General features: G+C 41.2%; 1 protein-coding gene across 1 annotated transcript; it reads right to left on the bottom strand.

Annotated features, from left to right (window-relative positions):
* Window positions 1–8,885: 8,885 nt before the first annotated feature.
* Window positions 8,886–10,224, bottom strand: LOC112171875 (elongation of fatty acids protein 3-like). Its single transcript, XM_024309002.2, has one exon. It carries the CDS (start codon window positions 9,910–9,912, stop codon window positions 9,001–9,003), a length of 912 nt encoding a protein of 303 aa, XP_024164770.1. The 5' UTR covers window positions 9,913–10,224; the 3' UTR covers window positions 8,886–9,000.
* Between the last annotated feature and the right edge of the window lie 3,958 nt (window positions 10,225–14,182).

Below are 14,182 nucleotides of genomic sequence, written 5' to 3'. Positions count from 1 at the left end.
TCCATTTACTATTTATTTGGCTGTTGAAGCAGAGACTACTTTACTTGATGCTGCTCAAATAATAAAAATAAAAAATCAAAAGACTTTTTGGTGATACAATGATACTAAATAATATGTTTTTGTTTAAGAAAAACTGAATTAGGAGAGAATTGAATCGTGTTTTCATTGATAATATGAGTCTCTTTATATAGAGGATTACAAACATAGAGATAGAGTTGTACATAGAAACATAATCGTACATTGATTGGATATCTCCTAAGATTCTCCGAGAATATCTCTAATATAAACCATATTTCAACTAGAGCAAGTAACCTCGAGTAGGCCTCATCATATGGCCCTCGGGCCCAAAGCCCGCCCGGCCCGGCCCTTCCATTAGGGCGGGTCGGCCCTACCCTTTTTAAATTAGAGTAGGGTATGGGTCATACAAATGAAACCCGGCCCTACCCTACGGCCCGGCCCTAACCGGGCCCTAAAATTTAATATTATATTTTTTTATTTTCTATTACAATATTACATGTGTGAAAAACTATAGAAGTTTTGAAGAATTGTTTGAATTTGTCATATTACAAAATTGGTCTCTTAAATTGAGTCTGTGTGTTTAAGGCCCAAAGGCGAAGCCCAACTGTCCAAGTGACCAAGTCCAACTCAAGTAGGCTACTATCGAGCAATAGGGCAAACCGGCAAAAGCAAAACCTAGACAGCGTCATCACTCATCACTCATCCCACTATCGAGTCTCTCTCAAAGGCCGCCTCTCTCTGTCTCAGACTCAAACACCCGTCTCTTCCTTTAGAGTCCAGACCGCCTCTCTCTCAGCCACCACCTCCGGCGATTTTGGACCAGCAGAGACTGGTAGACCGCGTAGAGCCGTAGAGATTGTTCTGGTACGCTTGCGACGAGTCGGATTGAAGATCGAGGAGGAGTAGACGGAGTAGGCGATGCGAGATTGCGACGCGAGCTGAGGCTATGAGAATAGATCCTTGGCTGTGAGAATAGATCTGTGGGTGGGTGAGCTGAGGCTGTGAGAATAGATCCGTGGGTAAGGCTGTGAGAATTATTGCGACGCGAGATTCTGACGCGAGCTGAGGTAGTGGACTGTGGAGTAGGCAACGTTGACGCACAAGGTGTGACTTCGTTTCTGGTTTTTGGCATGCATCCACCGCCGATGCCTAAGGTGAGGACTGAGGACCTCGTTCCCGATTTTTGTTTGTTTTGGGTTTGAATCTCTCTCTCTCTCTCTCTCTCAAACTCACAGTTCTTCCTTGATCAATAATTCTCAGAGCGAAAACAGAGATCGGTGATCTCCTTAGAGCTATAAAAATGGTGACGTCGTCGGTGGTCAACACCTATCCACTTGGTGAGGTATAATCTCATTCCCGTTTAGTCATACACTTGTTGATGTCGGTGATGTTATGTGTTGACTATTGAGTATTTGAGACTTTGAGTAATTGACTCTGGTATGTTTTGTTTGTCTTCAAATTCTGGTTTTTTTGAAGGGTTTGCGACTGCTGTGCTTTATTTTCAGTCTCTGTTAAATCATTGAATATGTATATATATATATATATATATATATATGTGTGTCCTGTTGGTATGTTTTGTTTGTGTTTTTTTTTTGTGAACTGAAATATGTCTAATTTCTAAATTATTTATATGTTTTTGTGCAGGTTCTGTGTTTGGTGAAGACTTGATTGTGCAAAGCTTTGGAAGTGTTGAATTACAGAATTGATGAGGACTTGATCAGTTCTTGTATCAAATTAATTTTTGTAGTTTTTGTAGCCTTAGTGCCCAAGTGCAATTAATCAGTCAGAATGTGAGTTTCAAACTTTTTATGTGGGATTTGTAATTAACTCAGGTTATGAAATCAGGTTCTAAAATGTGTTCGGTGAATGTGTTTTTTTTTTTTTTTTTGGTTTAATAGTTGACAGAATTTGGTTTTATGTGAGTTAGACAAAAGCTCGGCCCGGCCCTTTTGGCCCTTGCGGAATGGGCCTTAAGGGGCGGGTAAGGGTTTGCATTTTGAGGCCTCGGCCCGGCCCGGCCCGACCCTAATTTTTGTTGACTTGGTCAAGGTCCGGCCCGGCCCTACTCTAAGCCCTAAATTTTAGGGTAGGGCTGGCCCTAGCCCGGCCCATGATGAGGCCTAATCTCGAGTTTGGGCTAGACACATATTCTGGATTTACTTGAACACTCCCCCTTGTGTCGCTCAAATGTGGTGCTCCTCTCGCTGCCTCATTAAAAACCTTGCCGAGTAACAAAAACCATATGAGACAAAAATAACCTCGGTCGAAAGGGAAAAAGAGCACAACACACCTTTCACGTTTCAATACCATACATGTAGACATCTCTCCTTAATGACAACGGTCATGAGAGTTCGGATAACTTCCGCAAACGATGCTACCAACATGTTTCTCGAAAGTGGAATTTAGGCAATGACTTAGAGAGCAAGTCTGCCACACTATCCTCAGATCGAACCTAGTTCACTTTGATCTTGAGGAGAGTCTGTTGTTGCTGATTATCCTTGATGTTGTCGCCTTTGATGTAGCCTTGCTTCATTTGTTCAAAACAAGCAGCATTATCCTAAATGCTCGTAGGCTCATCTGTGGTAGACTTCAAACCATAATTTTTCGAACATGCATAATTATGGATCCAATCCATATACATTCACCAACCACTTCATGAAGAGCAATGATCTCTGCATTGTTTGAAGATATAGCAACTAGGGTCTGTTCTGTAGACCTCCAAGATATCATGGTCTTTACCCATGGTGAACACTTAACCAGTTTGGGAATGACCTTTGTATGGGTAAGAGAGATACCCAATATCAACAAAACCTTCCAAAACACATGTCGTTTTGGGATGAGGATAATGGACGCAGGCCAGTGTTGGCGGCGTTCCTAGTGTGTGATGGGTCTGAATCCATTATCTCTCTGTAGGGATAGAACAAGTCCATATCAATCGTATATCTCAAGTATCAAAAGATATCTTTTACACCAATCTAATGGTGTCGCGTTGGCGCAAAATTATATCCTAGCTAACAAGTTCACTGCAAATGAGATGTCCGGTTTTTTGCATTGAGCTAAGTACAATAATGCGCCTATTGTACTTAACTAGGGCATTTCTGCCTCTAGCGCATCTTTGTCATCATCCTTCGAACGAAGAGGATCCTTTTCAGGATCAAGACTACGTATGGACTATCACGGGGGTGTTTGAAAGCTTGACCTTGCCAAAATGCCTAAGAATCTATCAACATGATGCTCAAGTTCCAAACTGAGACATAATCGTGTTCTCCCATAATCCTTCATCTTAAAATCGGATTTCAAGTGTTTAGCGGTTTTCCTGAACTCTTTAAGGGCTTCTAATGAAGATCATGTCCAACATGAACCGCGATAGAATCTGGAACTTGTTATGAAAACGCGCGAGCATATCCCTTCTCAATCAAGTAGTCACTTTAGTGAGCGTTTCAACTTTATTGTAAACGCGCTCCCTGGTCTAGAGCCACTTGACTTGGGTAAATGAAGTTCACTATGAATTTTCATGTATATTCCATATCTAGATCCCTATAGAGATACGTAGTGACCACATTTGTAAGCAGCATGTTCAGTTATTCAGAAACTACCAAACTGACAGGGTAGTAGAGTGCACTGACATCCATTACGAGAGAATATGTCTCATCGTAGTCGATTCCAGGGCATTTCGTGAGAAGCCTTGCTCCATAAGGTGAGATTGTCATCTCTTTTTCTCATCACGCTTTCTAATGAAGACCCATTAGTCAATAGATTTTATGTTAGGAGGTGTTGACATCACTGGCTTAAAAAACCTTCCTCTTCGGTAGAGAATCCATCTTAACTTAGATCGCATCTTTCCATTTAGGCCAAATTTCTCTACGTTGGCATTTATTCATCAACGGAGCGTGGTTCGATATCATCATACTCAACAAACTCATGCGCAACTACATCATCAATTATGATAGAGTTTCTATCTCACGTCTCATGTACACTAGTGTAATTTTCATAGAGCTCTATGTTCTCAAGAATAAGGTCTGACGTTAAGGCGTCCCCTAACGATAACCATAATCCGGAAGATTTTCATGAGACGGATTTTGAGTGTCGATGATCAAAGGATTGGGTTGTGCCAAAGCATCCTTTGAACCTATGGGCCTCCCACGAATCCTAGCTAGGGCCATGACCTGTAACGCCAGAGTGCCACTTTCTTTGGCGTTGGCGCCATGCCTACCTCCGTGTAGGGTGGCGCTACGTCTTTTCGTAGGGATGTCCATCCTTACAGGCATGTTTGCAGCATATTTGTGTGATCTCGTCACTTTAATGGGGATCAAGATGAGATATAGTGGGGACAGACCACGACAATTCCTGTTGTTCCTGCTGAACATCTGTGTTCTTATCTCCCCCTAATGACTGGAAGACTGTCTCATCAAAGTGACATCCGCAAATCTAGCGGTAAGGAGATCGCCTTGCAAGGGCATTAAGTGGCAGATAATTCTTGGAGTCTCAAATCCAACTGAGTTGCCTATTCGTCTGTAAGGACCTATCATAGAGTACTGTGGTAGCGCAATTGGTGCATAAATGACTCACTCAAATGTGCGTAAGTACGATACTTATACCCAGTCACTAGTTGTAACGCAGAGATAGATTGAGTGGCTGTAGGTCGTAGAAGGATTAGCATAGCTGCATGCAATATTGCATCACCCCAAGAGGATATAAGGAGATTGGTGCGCATTACCAATGTTCGGACTACCATCGTAGTCATTTCCACGAGACCATTTGGGTGTGTTCATGAGAATATGATGTCCAACATCAGTCCCAATGCAATAACCATCGAAAGTCTTCGATGTAAACTCTCCAGCATAGTCAAATCCAATTGACTGAATATGATGATTCGGGGAGTGAGCCCGTTGTCATATGATATGTGCTAGGAGTGTAGCATAAGCAGCATTACAAGTGGATAATGGCACAACATGTGACCAGCGTGTTTGCGTGTCAACCAACATTATGAGATATTTAAACGTCCGCAAGTTGGGTGAATCAGTCCACAGAATTCCTATGGATTCTATTTAAGAACATAATGAGTATTTTCATATCTTTTGCATAGGACGGTCTCAGTCCTAATTTCCCTAAGGAACGGGCTTTGTAAAATGAGCAAGAGGCTTTACAAGCAACCAATGAAAATTTTGGTTGGGCCTGAGCGTCTGAAACGCTATTTGAAGCAAGTTGATGATTGCAACATCACCTAGGGCGCCATCACCATGATGGACGCTATCCATGGCGTCATGGATAGGGACTGCGCTAGCCCTAGGCTGGTGGTGGACGGAGGAGGTGCCCTAGGCAGTTGCGTCGGTCACACTTAGTCCAGAAATTAACTTTTGATTCATGCTTCGTTTCGCTCGAAAGAAATGATGTCCATATGAAGACTTTAGTAGACAGATCATCATATGATGACTAGGATGATCTATCTTGTCATGACAAAGCCAATATGTGTCTAAATCTAAGAGATCTTCTCTCATAACTTTTATTGGATTAATGGCTCGAATAGTGACATAGAGTCCACTAGAGAGACACATAAACTTCTCTAAGATGCGCCTTTATTCGCAATCATTAGAGGTATTGTAAAGGAACTCATTTCTGTTCTCTACATGCATATTCGCATGAAATCCGTTTGCTACTCAAAGATGCGATTTGCCCTAAGAGCGTAGAGAGTTTTTGCGACAGTAATCAAGGTGCCTTTTGGCAAGGGGAACTTGGGCTATTCCATGTCCTTGAATTAATATTGATGGCCCAGCCATCGTAGTCACAAAGTCATATGCTCAGAATCAAAATGGAGTCATAATGAAAAGAACTTGAAATTTTATTCATAAGCCAACGGAGTTATATCATTGTCTCTTTGACCAAAGAAAATCTAATCCAAAATGCTAGCTAATGTAAAACAATGGTAGTCGTCTAACTACTTTCGATACTTCCAAAATAAATGTGACCAAGTGAGTAGAGAGATGTCGGTGGAGTAAGGCTCGCTTAAGTACCACTAATCTCAGAACCTTCCTAAACATCACACTTATGTTGGGTGAGCCTACTTTGAAGAAATACTAAACCATTGGCATTTACTACAAAAATATATGGTAATTGCCTATTACATCTCTTGGAAAAATAAAGACTTGAACAGAATTGGCGATCTATTGATCTCAGCCAGATTTGTAGTCTTTAACCCTTCACTCTAGATCATCTTCTTGATCTTCTTATCACATAGTGAGCTTCTCTTGCTTCATAATATGCTTTGTAGGCGGTGACAATTTCTTCACGAGCTCTACAAATGGGTGCCCAATGACCGGATACTCCACATTGAGAACATATATCTTTTTGCTCAGACCCCATTGATTGAGGCACTTTGAAAGTGTCATTTAGATGGCTCTTAGTGTTGGTGGAGCCACCAACATGGCCAGAGGCATTGCCTCCCTCTCACTTTCCACGTTGACCTCTTCGGTTCCGTGTTCACCTATTTTGACGGTTACCTTCCCAAGTAGAGCGATTATATGGACCAGAATATCCAGAAGTATCCCTAAGATTAGGGTTTCGCTCTTGGGGTCCTCTCTTAGGAGCGCGACTATAATTGGATTATGGAATATGCTCTGTTTCCACGGATCTCGAATTATAGTTCTTCACAAGGATGTTGTCATGCTTTTCAGCAACATTCATAGCTCCAATGAGCTCATGAAAACTTGTGATCTGTCCTGTAGTAACATCGATTCGATAGTTCTTAACAACCATCAATGCAGAGACGGGGCAGGTAGAGAGAGTCTTCTCAATCAACATCGCATCTGTGATCTCTTTACCACAAAATTTCATTAAGGATTTAATGCGAAGTGCTTCCGAGTTGTAGTCAAGAACTGACTTGAAATCACAGAAGCGAGGGCTATGTAGTCTCACTTCTAGGTCAGGAAGCAAGGAGTCACAAACGTTGCCAAATCTTTCTTCGAGTGAGACCCACAGTCTTCTGGGGTTTTCTTCATTTATACACTCGTACCGGAGCGAATCATCCATATAACGAGTCATTGGGATGATGGCTTTCGCCTTATTTGCCTCTAAGGCTGCTCTATTTGCTTCCAATGTTTGAGCTTGCTTAACAGTTAGCACGTCTTCGCTAGACTCGAGAATCCTATCTAGGATTCCGTCGGCCTTGAGATGCTGGCGGACATCACGAACCCACCTGTGATATTCAGAGCCAGTTGTTCCCAATGGAGCAAAGTCCAATTTGTTAAGGTTACTTATCCTGAAAGAGAACAAGAAATTAGGGTTAGTTTCGAAGCGGAAAATGCTACCACCAAAACAAATAAAATTTATGAGCGTAGTTGCTTCCAAGAAATTAGGAATTTCTGAGCGTAGTCACTTCCAAGAAATTTGATTCCAAGAGGGGTTGGATTAGATCGAAAGAATGATGTTTGCGGTCGATCGTTTCATCTCAACAAACTCCAAGTTTGGAGGACTCTACAAGCTCCAAGCTTGGAGTGAGCACGAACCCCCACAGTTTGGCTTAATTTGGTCTCTCATATGATTAAGAAAGGGGGGGGGTAGAAGAAGGGAGTTTGCAAGTCCCCGAGAAAAAGAAGAGAAAAGAAATAAAAACTCAAAAACGGGAACTTTTAGTAAAAAAATACCTTGAAATAGGTCGCCGGAAAATTTGGCCGAAAAAAGTCACCGGAAAAGTGACCAGAAAAGTGGCCTAAAGTGGTTGACCGACGGTGTTGACCGAGCTGCTGACGTGGCAGTCGATAGCTTAAGTGGCGGATCTTTGCTGACTCGGCGAAGCTGACTAGGTGATGACGTGGACACTGACGTGTCGTGGCTACAGGGCTGACGTCAGCGGGCCTGAATCAGTGGGCTTCTGGGCGGAGGCTTTCTTTTTCTTCTGGGCCGAAAGCTGTCTTCTTCTTCTGGGTCGAAGACTTGTTGGCATCTGGGCTGTTGACTTTGGGCTTGAAGGCTTTTGGGCTCGGCTTGGGCTGCCTCCCCCTTTTTTTCTTCTCTTTTTCTGCCGGTTTTCTGCCAAAAAGATTGGCTGCCAGTTCAGCAAGTTATAGACCGGTTTTTGTGATGTTTCTTCTTGTTCCTGAATCTTCAGTTTGAGAGGTGTATGCTGACAAAATTTGGTGGAAATTGGATGTTCGGAAGATGGTGAACCGGTGGAATATTTGTTGCGGGTTGTATGGAGCTTCCGGTGGCCGGTTCGGTAATTTTCGGCCGGTTCTTGGGGTGGCGCTGCTGGTTCTGGACTCCTGAGGTCGAGGGCTTCAAGGTGTGAGGTGGAGGTAGAAAAGGTTTCAAGGTTTTGTATTCGGATTTAAGGTTTTTAGCTTCTTAAATCAAGGTTTGGCTATTTGTTTCAGGATTAGGACTTCGTGCTGATAACGTGTTTAAGAAAAACTGAATTGAGAGAGAATTGAATCGTGCTTTCATTGAAAATAGGGGCCTCTTTATATAGAGGATTACAAGCATAGAGATAGAGTTGTACATGGAAACATAATCGTATATTGATTGGATATCTCATAAGATTATCTCTAATATAAACCATATTTCAACTAGATCAAGTAACCTCGAGTTTGGGCCAAACACATATTTTGGATTTACTTGAACAGTTTTGATTTTGATGGGATTACAAACTTTGTCTGGTTTAAGTCACACACACACTAATACAAATAGATTAGAAGGTCATATTAGATGGTTTTTTAGAAACAAGGCTTAATATTTCGTAAAAGAGAATCTCTTAAAAACATAAAGAGAATGGCAATATCATTCTTTTTTCATGATATATGACTTAAAAAAATCATCCCCGTCAAATCCATATTTAGATATTTATCCCCCGAAAATAAAAAAATCAAGACTCATCAGGCAAGAAAGAGATCATATTCACAATGTATATTCCCAGTAAAAAATAAAATTACAAAGAAAACAAATAACAAAACTCTCCTCCTGCCTAGTAACCAACTCACCTGCTCTTGTCTAGTTCTCTTTAACCTCATTGTTTGACTCCAAACCAGATCCCCAACGTGTGGAACTACTCTCTTCTTCAACCTCAACACGCACCTTTGAATTCTTCAAATGCGTTTTCACATAAAACTTCATGAACAGCAAAAGAATGGCGGCATTGAGCACAGAGTTGAACACCCACGCCCCAATTCCGTTGCACCCGCCTTTGAAAACCTGAAGCAACAGAACGCCGACGTGGCAGGCCAAGTTGCATACCAGCAACGCCACCTGGCAATTCACCACGAGTGGGAAGCACGCGCCGCGCAACCCGACTCCGATCCAGAACCGGTACCCGTAGACCACGGAGTAGAGCAGACTGGAGGAGAGTATGGCCAGGACCTGAAACGATTGAGAGAACTCGAGCCAGAGGAAGGACGTGAAGATGAGGATGGATTGGTTGAAGAGGTGGAAGGAGGAGAGTCGCCGGCGCCGGAGGATGGTGAAGAATGTGCGGAACAGGTGGAGGAACCGGGATAGGTAGAAGACGTAGGACCAGAAGAAGACGCGCCCGGAGGGGCGCGTGCCGAGAGGGAAGCAGAGGAGCCACTGGAACGGGGTGGTCTTGGTGCGCCGCCAGAGCCACCGCGTGTCGCGAATCTCTGCGGCCGAGGAGAGGAGGATGCCTACGAAGATCACGGCGGAGATTAAAGCCATCAGGAGGCTGTGCGCGGCCGGGATTGGGCCGAGCGGCACTGGACGGCGGCGGCGGAAGATGGTGAGGATGAGGTGGAGGGTAACGGCGACGGCGAGGTAGGCGGGGATGACGGTGAAGAGGAAAGACCACGTGGAGCCCCATGATTGGGTGGAACTCCACCGGAAGTTTACAATGGTAGGGTGCTCTGTTAGCCAGTACTTGATGATGTGTAACGTCTTCATAAGCTGCATCGCATATGTTCGACGAATTGCCTCAAAGAAATTATAGCGATGACAGATAATAATATCGTTCCGATGATCTGTCGAAAGGTAAAATGGACTGTAATGGTGTTTATCAATGGTTATGGTTTATGGTGGTCAGCGGATTGTAAAGGGATGAGAAATGGAATACGGGGTGGACTGAGTGCGGAAGTTTCTTGGAGTCCTATTCTTTGTTTGTGTTGGTATTGCTTGGATTTTTTTTAAGGCTGGGAATGGACCGACGCCAAAATTAATTGAAATACCGACTCCTCCTCGGTATCTTGGACCTCAAGGAGCTTTTGGTTGTTCAGTAATATTTAAGGGCCTGAAATGTAGTTTAGCATCTAGAAAATGATGGTTGGAGGGTGGTAATTGGACGGGTGAAGGAAGCTGGTCCATCATTAGAGCGCGTCACTCTCACATGTGAAACATGACTTGCATGAGCATTTTGACCCTTTCTTTTTCCCTTTTCTCCTCCAATTGATTAACTCAGCTTCACTTATATATATATATATATATATATATATATATATATATTATCATTCATGGCTTGATGCCTAAAAAGGATGCTTGTTAGAGTGTTTCACCTGAAAATGCCTTTTTCTTTTTGGTGGATCATGGATGCTTTGACATCATAAGTACTACAAGTTTTTTTTTTTTATTTGAAAAACAAATATATATATATATATATATATATGTATACAGATCCTATCTAGAGTGGAGCTCCGCTTTGAAAATTAACGTGTGAAGTTCGAGTTTTTGGTCACTTTTCGATCGCATATCCACATCTCGACCGTTCAGTTTTTATGTACTAGTGTATAGATCGTCCCTGCAAATTTTCAGCCAAAATAATAATCGTTAAGACATTGATAATTGCCTTAAAGCTAGTACGGTTCAGGTTGACAGATTTAGTTGGTCCATTGGTTTAAGCGAGTTAGATACCTTAACGATCATCAATTTGGCTGAAAATTTGCAGAGATGATCTATACACTAGTACCTAAAAACTGAACGGTCGAGATGTGGATATGCGACCGAAAAGTGACCAAAAACTCGAACTTCACACATTAATTTCAAAGTGGAGCTCCGCTCTCCGCTCTCCGCTCTAGATAAGATCTATATATGTATATATATTATATATAACTCGTGTATTAAAGTCAAACAGTATAAATACATTATTACTTTTTTAACACACAATAGTTTTCTCAAAAAGAAAAGAAAAAAAGAACACAATTGGTATTGACAGATAGATAGGGGAAGTAATAGCGCACGTACGTCTCGATGGGGTTCCAAACCTCCTTCAAGCTTTCACACACTACATTGATTATACATAATCATGTATCAAACTAGAAAAGAAACTCATACAATACAGAGAAAAACTATTTTAGTCAAACAATATAAATACAAAATCACTATTGATTATTCATAATCACTATTTCAGTCAAACAGTATAAATATATTACTAATTTTTTCTTTTTTTTTGTTGAGAAAAACATTATCAATTAGGTGAACACACAATAGGCATTGGCAAAAAGATATGGGAGGCACCGAGACAGTGTTGGACCTATATTTGCCGTCCAGACCCCTTCAAGTTTTCAAACACTACAATGATTATACATAATCATGCGAGTCAGCTAGGAAAGAAAAAAGTGCAATATAGAAACAACAAAAAATATAGGTATTTTTATCAAAGAATTGAGACCCCACTCCTCGAACCGGACAGAATTATAATTGGACTTTCAAAGTGATCAAATAAATACCTGAACTTCTAAAATCACATCAGTAAGGTGCTTCCGTCTATATTTCGTTATTCCTCTGTTAAGTGTCGGGGTAAATAAGACATTTTACTCAAATTGACCACTAAAATGACTGTCATAACCTCATATAACATAAACAAACACATTTCCTTCATTTCTATCTTATTTTCCCTCCCAACTTTTCCCCAACACTATTCATGTGAAATTTTTCATCAAATTTTACCTTCAATTATTATCTCCCGATAAATAATAACAATATCCAACATTTCAACATCACGGTTTCTTGAATAATTTTTACCGTTCTTCAAAAATTAGCCCAAAATTACAATTAATTTTTACAAAGTAAAATTAAGAAACCAAAAAAAAGTGATTATACAACAAAGTATTCTGGAAAAACGAAGTATAAGGGTAAAAATTAATTGCAATTCTGATTTTAGTGGTCAATTTGAGTGAAATGTCTGATTTGCCCCTGCACTTAACGGAGGAATAACAGAATATATAGGGAAGCACCTTAGTGATGTGGTTTTGGAAGTCCAGGTACCTATTTAATCACTTTGAAAGTCCAAGTATCATTCTGTCCAGTCCCTAAAAGTTCAGACCCCACCTATGATAAAAACCCATAAATTAATTAATTTTTTTCTTTATCTTTTGTTGCTGAGATATCTTTCATTTGTAGATTAATTAATTAAATAATATCATTTATATTTTGAACTCTCTATTTTAAAATCCTAATTCCATCCCTAATCAGAAAGCTCAAGAACTTGAGAACAATTTTGTGCAGTTTGGTTCTTAGCTCTGTCCATTCTAAATCTTTTTTGATATATATTACTAGCAACAAACTATGTTAACTATTTTAATGTGTGTTAATGTCTAAAAGTTCAGCGGTAGCTGGACTTCGGTTAACACTGATCCAATGGGCGGACCGCTACTTGTGATATTCGGAACTTTCGTTTACCTGTCAAGTAAAACACAAAGGGCGTCAGAGGGAGACCGCTTTGGGTGGTCTTCTCTTCTCTGATGCCTAAGTTAGTCAATGTATTTATGTTGACAAAGTAACCGTAAGTATGTAGTAAATGCGTAATTAATGAAGAGAGAGAAGATAACCTTTTATAGGTGAGGAGGGAGCTGATCTTCTCCATGTTTTCGATGTGGGACTGATGTGCTTTAGTCCCCAGCTTTTGGAGCTTCTGATGCTGTCTTGGCGCGGCGCATGGCAGCGTGTCGAAGATGATCTGGGGGTAAGCCGGGGCTTAGGCGGTAGGCTGCTTGGCTGTGTTCCCGTTGGTCACTCCTTTGGCGGGAGTTGGTACCGCTAGCGGTACTATGAACGTGGTTCATTGTAGCTAATTATGCTTGCAAATGCCTATGTAAGTACAATGTGTTAGGTCGGAGGGAAAGTGGTTACATGTTTATATATCCATGCATTGGAGCAGTGGTTGGTAGTTTGTCTACGTTTCGTGTGGAGAGGGCCATGGAGGGTGTGGTAGACTGGTAGAAGTAGTAGAGCATAACATTTAACTCATAATTGGCAGGCTTTACATAATTTACTTGTTATGCAACATTACTTCTTACACGTTTTTCTACCATCTCATGTGTCGTAAACTCTTGCCGAATAGGTAACACAAACTATACTAGAGTGGTCGTGGACCTCGTGGTCAATCATATATATGAAGAAAAAACCACCGCCCAAGAAAGGTCCCTGCTTGTTTATGTAAGTTGGTTTTTTTAAGAGAATCAGTTATCGATCATCCATGTTTCAGAGTATTACATATATCTTCCTATTGAATTATATGTGGCAGAAACGTCATGCTTATTCGACCTAAAACGTAGAGTAATCTATTAACAAATATCACCAATAAATAGACACTTAGAAGAACTCCCTCATAAAACATAACAACTCTGTAGCCTAACTCCGCAAACCCTGCGGTCGCCCATGGCCACGCTTAGGTTCAACCTTAGAGTTTACGTGCACCTCGACAATCCTATCGTCACTACCGTCCTCTGCAAACCCGAAAGCCTTCAAAGAAAGAGATCAAGTCCACCAACAGGAACGACATCCCTTGCCCATTTAGGAGCAATATCATTTCCTTCCTCTTCAGTACGCTGCGCGCTAACTAAAGAGGTAGGAATAGGCCTCAGTACAAGACATCGACTAGTTAGAAAGGGACCGACCGATGAGGGAGGGAAAAACAGTCGAATAAAAAAAGTGGAAATTATTTTTCCTTATTCTCAAAAATCAATTTATATGGATTCCCAGACGGGGAGAGTAATAATTTTTTTTTTGTTTTGAGGGGAATGAAAAGTATTCTATTAATATAAAATTATATGACCATACTTGGTCAGACTATACTCACTGTACTAACCCAAATGCTTACTAGGAATCATCATAGCGTTGAAGCCACAAGTCGGCCAAACCAGAAACCACAAAGTAAAGGGTACTCAATACAAATAACATGATCAATTATTCAAAGACTAAACAATCCAAAAACAGAAATGAAAAATAATGC

Source organism: Rosa chinensis, chromosome 6 (genome assembly GCF_002994745.2).
Source record: "Rosa chinensis cultivar Old Blush chromosome 6, RchiOBHm-V2, whole genome shotgun sequence".
Lineage (NCBI taxonomy): Eukaryota > Viridiplantae > Streptophyta > Magnoliopsida > Rosales > Rosaceae > Rosa > Rosa chinensis.
Note: the sequence above shows the minus strand (reverse complement) of the source record. Positions and strands in the feature narration are given on the sequence as shown.

What these genes read in the sequence shown, in the direction of transcription:
- LOC112171875 (XM_024309002.2), bottom strand. Translation starts at nt 9,912, where the DNA reads ATGCAGCTTATGAAGACGTTACACATCATCAAGTACTGGCTAACAGAG.